A 16,828-nucleotide genomic window follows, 5' to 3' on the forward strand; every position below is an offset into this window, starting at 1 on the left:
TTTCTTTGATTTCAAAGTTTCATTTTAATTCTCTTTGTTTTGTATGTATGGAAGAGAAGAGTGCTTAAACGTTCATACAATTCAAGCTTTGAGTTGTTGGAATGTTTAGGTGTTTCTTTGATTTCAAAGTTATGAGGAACTAAACCCCCTTTAGGTAGGGGGTGATTCGAAACTATGTTTATATTTGCAATATGAATTGATTAACTTTCGTTGGAATTTCATAAGTTGTGGATTCAATTCGTTTAACCGTTTGATTGATAGCTTATTTATGAATGTTTATTAAGAATGCGCACTTAATTTTCATGCATAAATATGACGCTAGAATATAAGTGAATTTCACCTAATCGTTATGAACTTATATTCACAAGTAGTGGAGGTTGCTTATAAACAATCGTGTTAAACATATTCTTGGCACGAGTTTCATGCTCATCATAGTAACGAATGCCTCGTCAACACTTATAGTTTTCATAATGCTTAATGATCTTTGATTGTATCTTTATTGTGCCGTTCACGTAAAGGACTTTTGGAGAATGTTGTGAATTGCATTGCGCAAACCCATCCAATTCATTAACTTAAGGAAAACTTGACGGTTAATTTAAGCGGACCAAATTAATCCGGAGTGTTGAGTTTCATAATTTATCGAAAGACCAACTGAGAATCAATCTTGTATGCAAGTATAACATGTGTGGAGAAGAACCCCTTAGCTAGCCTTCATTCCATTCATTCCATCACAATTTCATATTTACATTCCGCTCAGTTTATTAACTTGTTTTGTTATTTCAATTTTCGTCAAATCAAAACTTTCCCCCCCCCTTTACTTTCTTGTTCTTTAGTGCTTAGAATCTGTTTAGTTTGTGTTTTTAAAGTAGTTTGAATCAAGCCATAATCTTAAATTCGTCCAAAATTAGTTTTGAGTCTTTTGGTTTGTCTTAATGTTTTAAATTTTAGTTTTACATTCTTTGAGTCTAGTTTAGTGTTTTATATTGTTTTTATGTTCTCAAGTCAATTTAGAAGGTTTTAGCAAGCCCTCCTAATCCCCGGTCCAGAACGATCCCTACTTACATCCATACTACAATTGTCAAAAAGAGGGTTTAATTTGTACGCGTATAAATCTCGCATCAGTGAACAATCATCGGATATAAATACGGGAATTTTTATTGGCACTCCAAAAATCTCATTTTACACTCCAAACTTTCTATATTTGGAAAGAAAAATACACTTGTAAAAGGTGTAGAATAAGATTCTTGAAATGCTAATAATAATTTTCATAAATAAATACAATAGAAATATGTAACTACTTGCGTACAATAATCAATATAAATCGTAATCATAACGTATTAATAGACCGCTACTAGTTCTTAAATATATTAACAGTTGACAATTACTAACGCGATTATTAATATTAGTCTCATCTCTAATTGTATTTTTTTAAACAAAAATTGTATAGTGTAGGAGGTGTAGACTAACGATGCGATCATGCGAATATTCAAGGGAGTGAAGGAGGAACGCGAGCCCCACCTGAGAAAGGAGAGTGGTTTTCATTTGCACTACTCACAAGCTGGATCCGGCCCCACCCTGCGGCCCCTGGTCCCACATCCGGTGACCTTTCCACAGCAGCCGATTGGATCCACGATTTCACCCGCTGCGAAAGCGCGTGGTTTCACTCGCTATCCTCCTCCTGTCAGTGTCGGCGTGAGGTGTCGATCGTAAAATCTTACAGCAACGACAGAGAAGGAAGGAGCTAGAGAGGAGAGGAGTGTCTGGAATTCTGAAAGATATGGAGTCCGCATCGCCTCTCTCTCCTCTCTTTTTCTCTCTCTAGCTACAGCAGGCAAGCAAAAGACGCCATTAAAACCCTCTCAATTCTAAACCCCACCACTCTGCACACCATTACTTTCACTTCTACCCAGCAAACTCAGCGGACCAGCACAGTACAAGTCTCTCACCATTTCACTCAATTCTGTACCCTTCTTAGCTCTTTTCCTCCATTGGGATTTCAATGTCGGGTTCATACGCTCAGAATTTCTCACCGGCGAGAGCGCTTTCTCCGCACCTGAGAACGCTGCCGGATGTGGACAGCCAGTACTTGACGGAGCTGTTGGCGGAGCACCAAAAGCTCGGGCCTTTCGCTCAGGTCGTCCCCATATGCGGCCGCCTCTTGAATCAAGGTTTCTACCAAAACCATCTTTTTACTATCGGATTAAGTTCTTATTTTCTGTGTTCTGATTCGGATTTGGAATTGTTTTCGGTGTTTTTGAGCTTTTGTTTGTGAACCCAATTGAGATTGTGCAATGGAAAAGCTCTGTATGCTGTTCTCTCTCTCTCTCTGTGTATTGTTTAATAGCTTTTCTGGATGTTGTTTGTGCTGAAACCGGAGTCTTTCATCTTTTTCCCGTGACCCAATTGTGATTATGCCATGAAAAAGCTATACCTGCTGTTCCTTTCTGTATTTCGGAATTGGGTAATTGATGAACTATGAAATGATTGAGGAAAAAGGATCTGAACTTGTTGACAAGGAGAGTATAATGTCAAATTTTCTGCATATAGGAAGGGCATGAAGATTTAACTCATTGGGGTAAAATGGAACACTTCTTTTTCCCCCCAGTGTTGGAGTTGACTTGTATGTTTGTTTACGTTATGTGTTCCATCATTTCGTGTAATCACTAATCACTCCTACTCATGAGTTTTCTATTCGTAATATTGACGAGCTGAACTCAGACAGGAAACTGATTCCATGCTCTATATTCTTGTTTTCATTGTGTTCTATGTTGAGGAAGGAAATTGCTAACTTGGGTACTCTTCTGTATTGATAGAGATAATTCGCGTCTCTGGAATGATGCCCAACCAAGGGTTTGGTGACTTTGACAGACTGCAACGTGGAAGTCCTAGCCCTATTGGTTCAGACATAATGCCAAAATATAGAGGGTCAGGCCTCGGTGGCTGGAACGGACGGCCTCATGATGTAAGTGTTGGCAATTATATACTCCCTAATGCAACACCATTATTTTGCACATCCGCACTTTCATTTTATTTTATATATAACACAGTAGTTTATTGATTATCTTTCTTGCTGCCCCCTGCCTGATTTAATTAATATGCATATGCCTAAATGAGTTTCCTGCTAGATTTGTATGTTTGTCTGTGCATGCCTCTGTAACTGGTATGAAAAGAATGTCAGTCTGAAAAACTAGTTATAAAACTCGTAAATAGTAGTGTGGCATTCAGCAAGAAGAAAGCATATTCAGGTCCTGAGAGATAGCCAGTAGTATTCCACTCGGAAGACTTGGATCTTGCCTGAAGTGGGATTAGAATGTGCAATGCAGTATGGGGAATATGGAAGTTAATTATGGTGGTCTTCTATCCACAGGTTGAGACACAGTGTTGCTTACTCTTTTTGTGGACTTGAGGACTGCCAAAACATTCTTATGTATCAGCCTACGGCATTGTTTCTTCCTGGGTCAGTTATCCACTGACTTTTTCTGAATTCATGTGTTTGCATTAGGCGGCTTTCTCAATTGTGAATTCATTTTGATCCAGGATATAGTCAAAGTGTGGTTAAGGCAGGAGTTTCAGTAAATGCACTGGCTTCATATACCACTAAATCCATTATTATATGGTAAATAGTGGAAGTTTCAGCTTTATAATACGGTTAAAGTTTAATTGATTTTATTTACTCTCTTGCCATTTTATGTTGCTTGACAAGTTTGGATTACCACTACGTTGACTGTATTATAATACTCTTTTTTCACATTTATTTTATATGGAATGCGCTACAGGTTCCCATCTTCCCTCTTTTTCTCAGTTTTATCTTTTTATCAGTACCGCAACATTACATCTGTTCATCTTTTTTGCGTCTAGTTTCAATAGTTTGGCTTTGGTTGTCTAATGTAACAGAGATTGGGTGGTCCACAAGGGATGAATATGGAGTGGCAAGTTGCACCATCAAGCCCAAGTTCCTACATTGTGAAGAGGATTTTGCGCTTGGATATTCCAGTAGACAGCTTTCCAAATGTAAGCCACTCATATAACTTGACAGTGCGTTAAGAAACGTTGCTAAATTGCAATCTTAAATTCAAGGTAGTTGGTTTAATGCTAACAAAAACATGTTACTGGGAGGTGTTTGCATGCGCAAGCGCACACACACACAGAGTTATTATTGAATAAGGTTCTTAAAATAAGTACATGTTTCTCAAAGCATCTCAGAATTCTCAGCCGCACATGATTTAATGATCGACTGAGAAAAAAAGTTCTTATTTAAGGACCTTATCTCAGAATTCTCTTGTTTGTGGTACTGAAACTTGTATTTTGTAGTTCAATTTTGTTGGCCGGCTTCTGGGTCCTAGAGGCAATTCACTAAAGCGGGTGGAAGCTTCTACAGGTTGTCGTGTGTACATAAGAGGAAAATGTTCAATAAGAGATATTGACAAGGTAGAATTATTCCCTGTTTTGTCATTTCATTAAGAAAAGAAATTTTCATTATTTCAAATCAAGTTCATTTTTTTCTTCTTCTTGTGTTCCATTTTATGCTATCTATTTTGTTTATGTATTTTGACACTTGTTTCTTGCCTTGTTATTCTCAAGGAGGAATCGTTGAGGGGAAGACCGGGTTATGAGCATCTGAATGATCCACTGCACATTATAATTGAGGCTGAATTGCCTGCTAATATTGTTGATATGCGGTTGAGACAGGCAAAACAAATCATAGAAGAACTTCTCAAACCTATGGTATCGTTTTTGACTCGTCCCTTCGGCTTTCCAATACAAATACTTATTTTGCTTTTACGCTATCAAGTATCTTTTTTCTCAAATACGTATTGCAACAAATCATGAAACTGATTTCTCCTTCCCTCAATGGACAATAAGTAGATGTTCTTCATTCATATAAAAGTGCTTCTTGGTCTTTAATCGCATTTTTTCACACAAACTGTGAGCTATAACTCTCGGTTTTTAGTCACATTTTTTCACAAAAATCATGGATATTAAATTGTCATTTTTCATTTCAGGATGAGTCACAAGACCACTACAAGAGGGAACAATTGAGAGAACTAGCTATGCTGAAATCCAATTTACGAGAAGAGAGCCCTCAACCATATGGTAGTGTCTCTCCTTTCACTTCAAGCGGGATGAAGCGTGCCAAAACTGGTCTGTAATGGTTCACTTAACTCTTCTATTGGTTCGTCCTCCCGAACGACTCTTGAGCTTGCTTGCCAACGTATGCTTCTCGGTGTAATTCAATTCTGTGTGCAAACTGTTAAGGGACGACGCGTTGGTGAGCATCAATGCAGGGGTTTTCTTCCATGACATTAAGATATACGGATGAACCGAGATATTCTTTTGTTATAGCTTTCGTGTTTGTAGTCGATTGTGATTGTAGAAGTAGAACAATTATGTCATGTAAGTTATTCTTTGTTGTGCTGACCATGTATTTGTTACTAATTCAACGTTGTCTAAACTCGAAAGTGGAATATGCATCGATTGTTTATTTTACTTTTAAGTGGGATGCCGTAAGCTCGACTATGGGCTCCTTTAGATGGTGAATTCAATGCCAATTTAAGTCCGACTCATTAGCTTACCCCTAATTCTCACCCCAAATATTGTTGCTTGAAAGAAAAAGAAAAAAAAAAAAAAGATGACTTGGTTGTGTGAAAAACAAAGGAGCTACTTATATATAACAGATTCACTGCCATGTGGTATTTTTGTTTAATAATGCAATGTCATGCCCAAGAAAACTTACACATTATATTGTATTATCAAACTGAAACGTTATGGTGAACATGTTCCATATAAGTCGTTTTTGATACAGGGTTGGAGATCGGGTTAAAAGTGAATGGGCTTGAAAATGTTATCTCCCCAATTTTTGTTTTATGGGCCTAACAACGGGCTTTGATTGATACAATAAGAAATAGAGTTGCGTAAATCGTAAGGCAGAACATGAATTTCACATCAGAGAGGACGACGGGTGCTTTTAGAAAGAATGAGAAAGTTTAAAGCAATTTAGCAAAGGGTAAGATTAACTGTGCATATAGAGTGCTACTCGTATCTTTTATAGGGTTCAAAATTGTTGATTGATATTAACTGTGTATATGGGGTGTTATTCTCTAATGCATGCATGATTTCTTGTTTATGATGATTTGGTGAAAAAGAGCTAAAGCGTTACGTCGACATCGATGACACATAAGGGCTAGTACGTACAGTGAAGGCATCAAGAAACGGAGTTAGAACTTGAAAGCAATTTAGCAAAGGGTAAGATTCTGGGAAGCAATGAGGAAGGAAAGAACAAGTGAATGAGAAAGTTCTCATAAGTTAGAAGGCAAAAGTATTGCCCTACTAGAGAGAAAATTCAGAAACACGATGAGAATCTAGACAAGGAGGTACACCCAAGGAAAAGGAGGAGGAGGTACACTCAAGGCACCAACAAGGACGTACTCAATTCAAAACGTAAGATACTTGAAAGAACTATGGAAGGAAGAAACTAGACGTGTCTAAAGCAAAGGATCAACAAGGACGAATTAAATTCAAAATGTAAGATACTTGGAAGCACCACGAAAGGAAGGAACTAAACTAGTCTAAGCAAAGGATCGAATACATCCTCCAATTCTTGGATGCACGGCCTTTTTCACGTTATAAAAAGTTAAACCGACCGACATTTGTTGTCTACCATATCATCCTCCATTGCCCTTGTACTGTAATTTGTATCCGAGAGAGAAATTAAACACTGTGATTAGCTGAGTTGCAGGGAATCGAAGGAATGGCAGCTGAAGCTGTGCTTACTTTTGCTGCGGAGGGAATACTGAAGAAGGTGCTTTCACTTGCTCAGAAAGAATTCAAATTTGCATGGGGTTTCAAAGCTGAACTCGAAAAGCTTAAAGAGTCATTCACTAAAATTGAACTTTTGTTGAATAATGTTGCCGACAAACCACAAGGTATTTAACTTGTATTCTTTCTCTAAGCCCGCACACACATGCTACGTTGAAAAGTTATTTAACTTGTATTCATTCTCCAACAGATCCGTCAATAGAGGCATGGTTGAAGAAACTGAAAGACATAGCCCATGATGCTGAGGATGTCTTCGATGAACTCGAGTACGAAGGTTATCGGCGTAAAGTCGAAATCCAAAACCATATGAAGAAAAAGGTTCTGAACTTCTTTTCACTCTCCAATCCACTTGCATTTCGTCTTCAAATGGCGCCTAAATTTCAGAAGATCAATGCATCCTTGGTGGATCTCAAGAGCGAAGCATCTTTTCTTGGACTAGTTTCCAAGAATAAAGATGCAACCTCTCAGGAGATTAGATGGGACAGACAAACCAACGCATTCTTTGGCAAAGATGAAATACCCGTTGGAAGGAAAGCTGATGTGTCAAAAATAGTCACAACCTTGACCGACTCCAAATACAATCAAGAAAATCTTGCGGTCATGGCGATTGTGGGTATGGGAGGCCTCGGAAAGACAACGTTGGCCAAGTCAGTTTACAATGAGGATTCGATACACAAGTTTTTTGAAAAAAAAATTTGGATTTGTGTATCCGACGCTTTTGACGTCAATTTCATCCTACATCAAATGTCAGAACAACTTAATCGGGAAAAAGCCCCTTCTAAAGATAATCAGCATAATCTGCTTTTGTCCCTTGACGAAGAGTTGAAAGATAAAAAATACTTACTCGTACTTGATGACGTTTGGAACGAAGACTCCAAACTATGGGAGAGTTTCATGGAATGTTTGTCAAAGCTTAGTTCTGCTAAAGGATCCAAAATTATTGTCACCACTCGCAAAGATAAAGTCGCATCAATCTTAGAAAAGCTACTTCCGCGACATGAATTGGGAAAACTTTCTGTGGATGAATGTTGGTCCATCATGAAAAATAGAGCTTTCACCAATAACAGGGATCCTGAGTTTGATACAATTGGAAGGGAGATTGCTGAAAATTGCGGTGGTGTTCCATTGGTGGCAAAGGTGCGTACTATTATATAAAACATGAGATTTGCACTTATTTTATATTATTTGAAAAATGGTTGAATTGAATTTGAATTTTTAAAGTACAATTACGTAGAATGACCTTTTAGATGGTGTGGAAATTTCACTAAAATTATTAATTGGCATAGCACATACACATCACTTATATGTTATATAGTATACAAAATGTGGTGTCTCTAACCTTTTTTTTTTTTTTTTACCAAAACCAACAATAGCAACTTATTGATTTGAACGAAGCAGAAACTAGATAAAATTGGATGATTTGGTATAAAATCAATAAAAAGTTACAATATTAACAATATATCAATCATATTTTTGTTAATTATAAATACATCAATCATGTATTGTGATACTTAAATACATTTAAGATAAAAAAAATTACAAAATGTGCTATTACAGCTGGCATCCACTTTAAATGACAATCATTTTCTCATATTTTCATATTTTGGAATAAGTCAATACGGATTTAGACACTGCAACGAAGTGTCTATTTTCTGATTCTGGTTTTATTGGATTCAGGCATTGCGTTACAGTGTTAGTTTTCTGGTTTTGTTTTTTTTTTTTTATCACACACACCTCTTATTTTTCACACCTCACGCAACTCCTAATTTTTACATTTGGATTTAGACACTACGTTCGTTTCCTGCTCTGGTTTTTATATTATTTTTACATTTAGACTCAAACACTACAATGCAATGTTCGTTTCCTGGTTCTGTTTTTTATATTTTTATTCAGACACTGTAATGCAGTGTTTGTTTCCTGATTCTTTTTTTTTTCTTCTTTTCTTTTTACGTTGTGATTTAGACACTATGTTGCAGTGTTTGTTTTCTGGTTGTTTTTTTTCATTTCCTATGCTTCGCACTTGTGCAACCTTTTATATTTAAATTTAAACACATGACGTGTCTGTTTCTTGATTTTGAATTGCAAACTGCAAAACTCTTTGCAAACGCACCTTTAATTCAAGAGGATTTTGATGGACACTACCCTTAAGACAATCTCCATGTCCAAAGCCTTTGAAGATTTGTTGGATATCTATTACATCTCTTTTTTTTTTTTTTTTTTTTTTTTTTGCTTGCGTTTTGTTTTTGCTGCCGATTGTTGCACTTTTTTTGGAATTTAATTTTTTTCTCTCGCCATTGTGATTGTGTTTGGCAATGGGGAAGTTTCAGAGCACTGGGATTAATCGAACTATTTGTTCAGGTTTGATGGAAGAGAAAGAAAGATAGAGAGGCATGTATAAGAGAGATAAACATGAGAGAGTGAAGAGAAAGAAGGGGAGATAGAGACATGATAGAAAATTGGGAGAAAATGAAGTAAATAAGGAGAGTGAAAGAAATAAGGAATGGAATAAAGTGAAGAGAGAAGGGTATAATAGTCATTTTATAACTAGCTTAAACTTACGTGGCATGCTCTATTGACCTATGCATAATTACTATAAATATTTCATTAATTATGTCCAAAAATAAAATTATCCATTGATATATGGCTAATTAGTAAAGTTTTATTGACCATTGGCCAAATATCCTATAAAATTAATTCATTATCCCAACAAATCAAGAATAAAACATGTTTTTAAGTTTTAACTACTTAATGGGTACTTTGGGAAATACGTCAAACACCAAAAATAATGGAAGCTAATATATAATTTTGCACATGGCTTAGATTTTGTCCTTTTAGGCAAGGGGATTCATAATTAAGGAAGCCAAAACTTCCAAATTTTATACAAGTCCCGATTTTCTACATTGTTTTAGGACACCTTTGAAACTCACTAATCCAATTAGCATGTTTTAGGAGGCATTTTGCACACCAAAAAAAGTATTGAAGAATGATTGTCGTTTGAAAAACAGTATAATATGGAACCGTTCATTTTCATGGTTGTCGTTTAAATTCATTTGTTTGGTAGTAAACAAACAGGTCTAAGCCCCTTGAATTTTAGTTATATTATTTGCAAAATGATGAATTGTGTTCGAATTTGAAGATTCAATTTACATTGGTCTTCCAAGAGGGATTAAAACTTTAGAAAAAGGAACAAGTCTAGTAAAAATCAGTTAAATTAGTTGAAGCGGTTTAAAGCATTTGCATTGTTATTGGATGAATTATTTTGTTATGACTTAAATTGGTATTTTGTTAGGGCATCTCCAATCTAATAGTTTAAAGTTTAAAGTCAATTTTAGATCTAAACTACTCCCAGTTTTTTCTTGAAATTAAATGAAACTATTCCTTGTTTTTCTTTTTCTTTTCCATCAACTTCAGTTGAACTACTGTACCCCGTAGATAATATGTGATAGAAACTCTCTAATCCAATTAACAGGTTTTGGGAGGCATGTTGCGCACTAAAAAAAGCATTGAAGAATGGTCGTTGTTTAAAAACAATAGAATATGGAACAACTTACCGAAAGGAGAAGATGGAATTATGCCAGTCCTGAGGTTGAGTTTTGACAATTTAGAATCACCATCATTGAAGCAATGTTTTGCATATTGCTCAATGTTCGAGAAAGACTTTGAAATTGAAAGAGACAACTTGATTCAACTTTGGATGGCTCAAGGACTACTCCGTGCTTCGCATGACGAAAGTAAAGATATGGAGGACACAGGCAATGAGTATTTTGATATTCTATTGCAGAGCTCCTTGTTTCAAGATGCTACGATGGGTGACAATGGCATTGTTACCAAATGCAAGATGCATGATCTTGTGCACGATTTGGCAGAACTTGTGTCCAAATCTGAAAGCTTGATGGGAGACTTATGTGGCATAGATAATACACTTGAGATTCGACATGTTGCTCGGGTTTCTACTTCTACACTGGAAAATATTCCAGCAAGAAGTGTTGGGAAATTGCGGTCACTGTTTTCCGACAACAGTGAAGTTCCTGCTAACATTCTTCCACGGTTCAAAGCTTTACGCGTCTTGAATTTATGGAATGCTAATATTGAAGAACTTCCAATTTCAGTTGGTAGGCTGAAACACTTAAGGTATCTTGACATTTCTAAAACAAGATTCAAAGCTCTCCCCAAATCTATAGGCAAGCTCTATAACCTTCAGACATTAAGAGCAGTGAATTGTGCCCTTAAAGAGTTTCCAAAAGAACTGCAAAACTTGATCAACCTGAGGCATATTTACTTTGACATGAGGACGAAATTTCCACAGGGAATAGGGCAGCTAACTTGCCTTCAAACATTACCTTACTTTTCGGTGGGTAATGAGATTGGTCGTCGAATTGAAGAGTTGGCTGGCCTGAAACAATTGAAGGGTGAATTAATTGTTTGTCATTTGGAGCATGTGAAGAATGGAGAAGAAGCAAAGAAAGCTAAGTTAGAGGATAAGACGAAAGTACGCCATTTACACTTCAAGTGGACAAAAGATAGGTCAACAACTGACAACGAGGAGGAAGGTGTCCTAGAAGGCCTCCGACCACATCTTGAGTTGGAGAACTTAAGTATTGAAAACTTCATGGGCGATAAGTTTCCAACGTGGATGATGAATGGGTTGATGAAGAAGATTGAGTTACTTGGATGTGACAAATGTGAAGGAGTCCCACCGCTCGGTCATCTACCCAATCTTACGGAGCTTAATATTAAAGGAATGGCTAGCTTGAAATGTGTTGGAGCTTGAGTTCTATGGTTATGATCTTGTAGCCACGCCAAGTAAGGAGATGATTACTTTATTTCCAAAGTTAAAAGTATTACATATTTCTGAGTGTGATGATCTAAATGAATGGAAGCAAGTACCAACAATGTCAGGAAAAAAACTTGTGGTTTTCCTTGTCTCGAGATGTTGACCGTAAAAAATTGTTCTAGATTGAAAAATTGCTTCGAGTAATTTTCTATTCCAAAAGTTGGAGATGTCTTCTTGTGAAGGATTGTCGCGCCAACCGAGTGGGTTAAAGAGATGCACCTCTCTCCAGAAATTGAGTATAGAGAATTGCGATGGATTATCAGGCCCATTAAGTTTAGGGGCCTCTCTCTTGGAAGTGAGTATAGGGAATTACAATGGAATATCAGTCCCATTGAGTGCAGGGGCCTGTCTCGTGGAATTGACAATACGGAATTGCAATAATCTGACATCAATTGAAATTAAAGGCAGCGGGTCCCTCACCGACTCTCTTCAGAAATTGACAATCTGTGATTGCCGTGAATTAGCAAGCTTACCTGCTCTTCCACAACAATGTCCCTCTCTTCAGGAATTGGTGATAGGGGATTGCCCAAAGCTATCATCGTTGGTGTCAAAAGTAGCAGAGCTGAGAAGGAGGAGGAGTGCATTAGCCTACAATCTACTTCAGACTTGCGCACCATGACCTCCCTTCGACTACTAGATATTTACTATTGTGAAAGATTAGAAAGTTGGGTGAGCAGCCTACAATTCCCACTCTCTCTTGAGACGCTGATAATTATGTGGTATGCCTAATTTACACATTCTTCCAAGTTTAGACCACCTCCATTCTCTCCGTACTTTGTGGATTGTAAAATTGGCGAAACCTAAAATATCTGCCAACGGGGCTACAGTGGCCCACTGGCTTGCAGACATTGTGGATCGGTGGGTTCTGGGGGGAGCTCGATTCCTTCCCTGATTTGAAGTTGGATCATTAACGAATCTAACCTTGTATGGTTGGCCTAAGCTCAAGTCTCTGCCTCAACAAATTCAACACCTCACTTCTCTAACAGAATTGTGGATATTTCGAATTGAGGGAGTGGAGACTTTGCCAGAATGGTTGGGTAGCCTTACATCCCTTACATCGCTGGAGATTCAAGGTTGCAAGAATCTGAAGAATTTACCAAGTGTCCAAGCTATGCAACGCCTCACCAAATTAGAATTTCTCTATATTTATGGATGCCATCCCCTTCTAGAGGAAAGATGCAGGAGGAACAGCGGCACAGATTGGCCTAAGATTTCTCACATTCGAGATTTCATGAGTAAGTTTTAAATTATTGAAATCAAATAATAGAGCTAACGTTTCTTCTTTATTTCGTGTCTCCAATAGTACTACACTCAAATTTAAACTAGTATAACATAATTTGTTTATCCTTCTCCCTCTTCTTTTAAATCAGTTATGGGCCAACGAGGCTTCTTCTGAGACAAGAGTTGGATTGAAGCTATGCAACGCCTTGCGACACTACAACAAATGTGTATTGGGAAAACCAAATTTCATGGTATTGAATCTTGTTTAATCACACACTGCCAGCACCCAAGCAGTGTTAGATGAGTAATGCCAATAATTGTCATCGTGTAAAACCATGTTCATATAATATTTAGAACTACTGCAATTACCTTCTGTTTGTTATTGTTATCCTTATGAAGATTTTGGACTGATATTTTTATGGTTACATGTGATTTATGAACAGATTTTCGAATCGTATAAACAGTTATTTGAATTTGGTTGATTATTTATCTCTATTTCATATCCTTGACTAACTTGATGAAATGTCAAATACCCCATTATTGCAAAAATTAGGTAAAAGAACTTCAATTACTCAATAATTTTCAAGCCTGCAATTCCCACTCTCTTGAGATGCTGACAATAAGAGACATCGCGAATTTAGAGAGTCTTCCAAGTTTAGACAGCCTCCATTCTCTCCGTTATTTGGAAATCGGTGGGTTCTGGGAGGAGCTCAAGTCTTTGCCTCAACAAATTCAACACCTCACTTCTCCTTTTTAAGTCACACATCAGTTGAATCGATGGTAGGCTGTACCTTACCAAATTTCATGGTGTGCAAGGCCACAGTTCTCCAAGATTATTTCTATTCCAGTTGTATGTACAAACGACTCCACAGGGCTCCAACTTCTGCATTGAAATTAATCCAGGTAAGCTTTTCAAATCCGTACCTCCTCTTCTCTTCTAAATGCTTAGTAGTGTTGACTTCTGACTTACTATATATATTATGTGTTTCCCATTGGCATCTATATTTCTTTTGGCATGCTGTGGTGTTTTTCAGGATGCTTCATTGGTGCAAACTGAGTCCAGGTACTGATGCACAAAATATTAATTTCTTGATCTACCCTCCTTTCTCAATGATATACCTTTAAGTACAGTCCTTATCAAGCTAGCAAGCCTCTTCTAGTGGTAACCATGTGGGCATTCTCTTTTACATGTTATCTTTCTTAGTTTCGGCAACATAAGTTCGGTATATGTTTACGTTATTTAGTTCATCTGTATGAGTGCTGAACCGCAAGCTTGAATATCCATCATAGGATTGAATCTTGTTTAATCACACAGTGCCAGCGCCAAGTAGTGTTAGATGAGTAATGCCAAGATTTGTAGTCATGTAAAACCATGTTCATATAATATATAGAATTACTGCATTGCTTTTTGTTTTGTTGTTATCCTTATGTAGATTTTGGGCTGATATAATTTATGGTTACTTGTGATTTATGAACAATGATTTGAATACCTGCATTTTTGCAGAAATTAGGTAAAAGAATCTTCAGTTTGCTATGCTATATGATATTCCAAGCATTGTACTATCAGTTGAAAAGTTTAAATCTGCTAGAAGGTCTGCAATAATTCAAGAATTGAAAAAAAAAAAAAAAAAAAAGGGCATTGGCAGGTTCTGGGAGGGAGGCTCAATTTCTATCCTGATGTTCAAGTTGGATCACTGGAACTTGAATCGTTACATTTGAACAGGTGGCCATTGCTCAAGTCTCTGCCTCATCAAATTCAACACTTCACTTCTTTAACTGCTTTAGGTATCGACTATTTGAGGGAGTGAAGGCTTTACCAGAGTGGTTGGGTCGAAGCCATGCGACACCTCGCCAATTTACTTCGCACTGAACTAAGCAACGTAAGTTTTTCAGACTCCCACCCCCTTTTCTCTTCTAGTAATTAAGTTAACTTAATATACATATGCTGTGCTTTCCAATGGCATATATAATTCTGTTGGCATACTATGGTGTTTTTTCAGGACGCTCTTACTCGAATGTGCAGTAGGTGCAAGCAGAGTCTAGGTACGGATAGCACAAGATATGTTTTCCCAGCGATGTGGTGTTTGTTGTTTTACTTGGAGATATTAGTTCATACTTTCATCCATTGCAAGCTAATGATTTTTTATCCTGATCACAATGGTAGTGGTAGATTTATCACATTTGTTGCTTCCATCTCCTGCAGTTTACTTATTCCATTGGTGCCTGCACAATGAGGAAAATTGTTTATATATCTCGAGACTTGTTTTTAGGTTAACGATTGTTATATAATTATAGAACTGCTGTAATTGCTTTCTTATGAAGATTTTAGACTGAGAATTTTGGGGCTCCTTGTAATTTATGAATCATATGCACAATTATTTGAATTCTGTTGATTTTGTGTCTGTAATTGATATCGCTTGAGTAACTTGATGACTGTTGAGTACCAATTTTATTGCTGAAATTATCAAGAGTGATATTATTATGAGAGTAACCATATGAAATGTTCATTTTGCAGCAAGCTCATTGAACTTTGATATGACTCATGCCAGTCTTCAAGGGCTTTTTTCGTTCATGGAACTCACTATGCCTCAATGGTGGCAGGGTATGCTGTTGAGGATGTAAATTTCTACGATAGGAAATGAAAATGCTAGAGCAGAGGGATTCATGCTGCCAAAATTGCAACTTACACAGTATGCGAGCTTTTCTGCTGCGGTCTTATCAGGCTCTCTGTTTTACTGTACAGAATTAGTTTGAAAGTTAATACTCATAGTAATTTTTTTTCCTGCAGCTTCTACTTGCTGATGGCACTAAGTTGGATCATGCAATTTCTCAAATGTCTAGTGGGGATGCTGAGAAATATACGATGCCAACGAATTTGGACTTAATTGTTCATCCTTCAGCGGATTATCCTTCGTTCCACAGGCCCAGACTTGTTTCTCTTTGTGATTTTAATTCACCAACTCGTCTCAACTGGCATTTCTTCGTTAGCTTCGATTGACAATCGAAAGTTACAACTTCCGACGACCAGAGGACCTGTGGAGTTTCTCGATTAGTGGCATTGTGAATCTGAAAGTGTTGACCATTTTCAATTTTTTTGTTTCTCACCAAATTCTTTCAACTGGATTGTTTCTTCAATATGTTAGAAGGATTGAAATTTGTGGTCTATAATTTTCTTAAGTTGTTTTGGTATAATACTTGTAAGGGGAGCATTGGGATTCCGATCAAAACACTTGCATGGATTCTCCCAACGTATAATCACGATAAAAATTTTATAATCGCGATTGTTCAATTCTGTATCATATTAATGATAAACCGTCCATTTATGTCATCTGACATTGGAGAGTGAGGAGTTTCAGTAAATGCACTGGCTTCATATACCACTAAATCCATTATTATATGGTAAATAGTGGAAGTTTCAGCTTTATAATACGGTTAAAGTTTAATTGATTTTATTTACTCTCTTGCCATTTTGTGTTGTTTGACAAGTTTGGATTACCACTACGTTGACTGTATTATAATACTCTTTTTCACATTTATTTTATATGGAATGCGCTACAGGTTTCCCATCTTCCCCTCTTTTTCTCAGTTTTATCTTTTTATCAGTAACCGCAACATTACATCTGTTCATCTTTTTTGCGTCTAGTTTCAATAGTTTGGCTTTGGTTGTCTAATGTAACAGAGATTAGGTGGTCCACAAGGGATGAATATGGAGTGCAAGTTGCACCATCAAGTCCAAGTTCCTACATTGTGAAGAGATTTGCGCTTGGATATTCCAGTAGACAGCTTTCCAAATGTAAGCCACTCATATAACTTGACAGTGCGTTAAGAAACGTTGCTAAATTGCAATCTTAAATTCAAGGTAGTTGGTTTAAGGCTAACAAAAACATGTTTACTGGGAGGTGTTTGCATGCGCAAGCGCGCACACACACACACAGAGTTATTATTTAATAAGGTTCT

General features: G+C 37.0%; 2 protein-coding genes and 1 long non-coding RNA gene across 3 annotated transcripts; all 3 read left to right on the plus strand.

Moving 5' to 3' along the window:
* The first annotated feature begins 1,062 nt into the window (after nt 1-1,062).
* LOC103963324 (KH domain-containing protein At3g08620) lies at nt 1,063-5,538 on the plus strand. The gene is made up of 6 exons (XM_048585943.1): nt 1,063-2,168; nt 2,814-2,962; nt 3,895-4,011; nt 4,312-4,428; nt 4,582-4,725; nt 5,004-5,538. Exons 1-6 carry the CDS (start codon nt 2,000-2,002, stop codon nt 5,148-5,150), a joined length of 843 nt encoding a protein of 280 aa, XP_048441900.1. The 5' UTR covers nt 1,063-1,999; the 3' UTR covers nt 5,151-5,538.
* A 1,132-nt stretch (nt 5,539-6,670) lies between these two features.
* On the plus strand, nt 6,671-11,587 carry LOC103963320 (putative disease resistance protein RGA3). The gene is made up of 3 exons (XM_048585944.1): nt 6,671-6,923; nt 7,007-7,953; nt 10,286-11,587. The coding sequence occupies exons 1-3, from the start codon at nt 6,749-6,751 to the stop codon at nt 11,585-11,587; spliced, it is 2,424 nt and encodes an 807-aa protein (XP_048441901.1). The 5' UTR covers nt 6,671-6,748.
* A 3,073-nt stretch (nt 11,588-14,660) lies between these two features.
* Nucleotides 14,661-15,501, plus strand: LOC125478169. Its single transcript, XR_007258918.1, has 3 exons — nt 14,661-14,751; nt 14,872-14,914; nt 15,387-15,501. It is a non-coding gene; the product is annotated as an uncharacterized LOC125478169 (long non-coding RNA).
* The last annotated feature ends 1,327 nt before the right edge of the window (nt 15,502-16,828 follow it).

The sequence above is a fragment of a genome, unplaced genomic scaffold (genome assembly GCF_019419815.1).
Source record: "Pyrus x bretschneideri cultivar Hongxiangsu unplaced genomic scaffold, Pyrus_bretschneideri_v1 Contig234, whole genome shotgun sequence".
Lineage (NCBI taxonomy): Eukaryota > Viridiplantae > Streptophyta > Magnoliopsida > Rosales > Rosaceae > Pyrus > Pyrus x bretschneideri.

Bases quoted from the DNA above. Each gene is read 5' to 3' on its own strand.
- LOC103963324 (XM_048585943.1), top strand. From the start codon at position 2,000: ATGTCGGGTTCATACGCTCAGAATTTCTCACCGGCGAGAGCGCTTTCT. The intron at 4,012-4,311 runs GTAAGCCACTCA...TGTATTTTGTAG, and splicing joins CAGTAGACAGCTTTCCAAAT to TTCAATTTTGTTGGCCGGCT. The intron at 4,429-4,581 runs GTAGAATTATTC...GTTATTCTCAAG, and splicing joins CAATAAGAGATATTGACAAG to GAGGAATCGTTGAGGGGAAG.
- LOC103963320 (XM_048585944.1), top strand. From the start codon at position 6,749: ATGGCAGCTGAAGCTGTGCTTACTTTTGCTGCGGAGGGAATACTGAAG. The intron at 6,924-7,006 runs GTATTTAACTTG...ATTCTCCAACAG, and splicing joins TGTTGCCGACAAACCACAAG to ATCCGTCAATAGAGGCATGG. The intron at 7,954-10,285 runs GTGCGTACTATT...TCCAATTAACAG, and splicing joins GTGTTCCATTGGTGGCAAAG to GTTTTGGGAGGCATGTTGCG.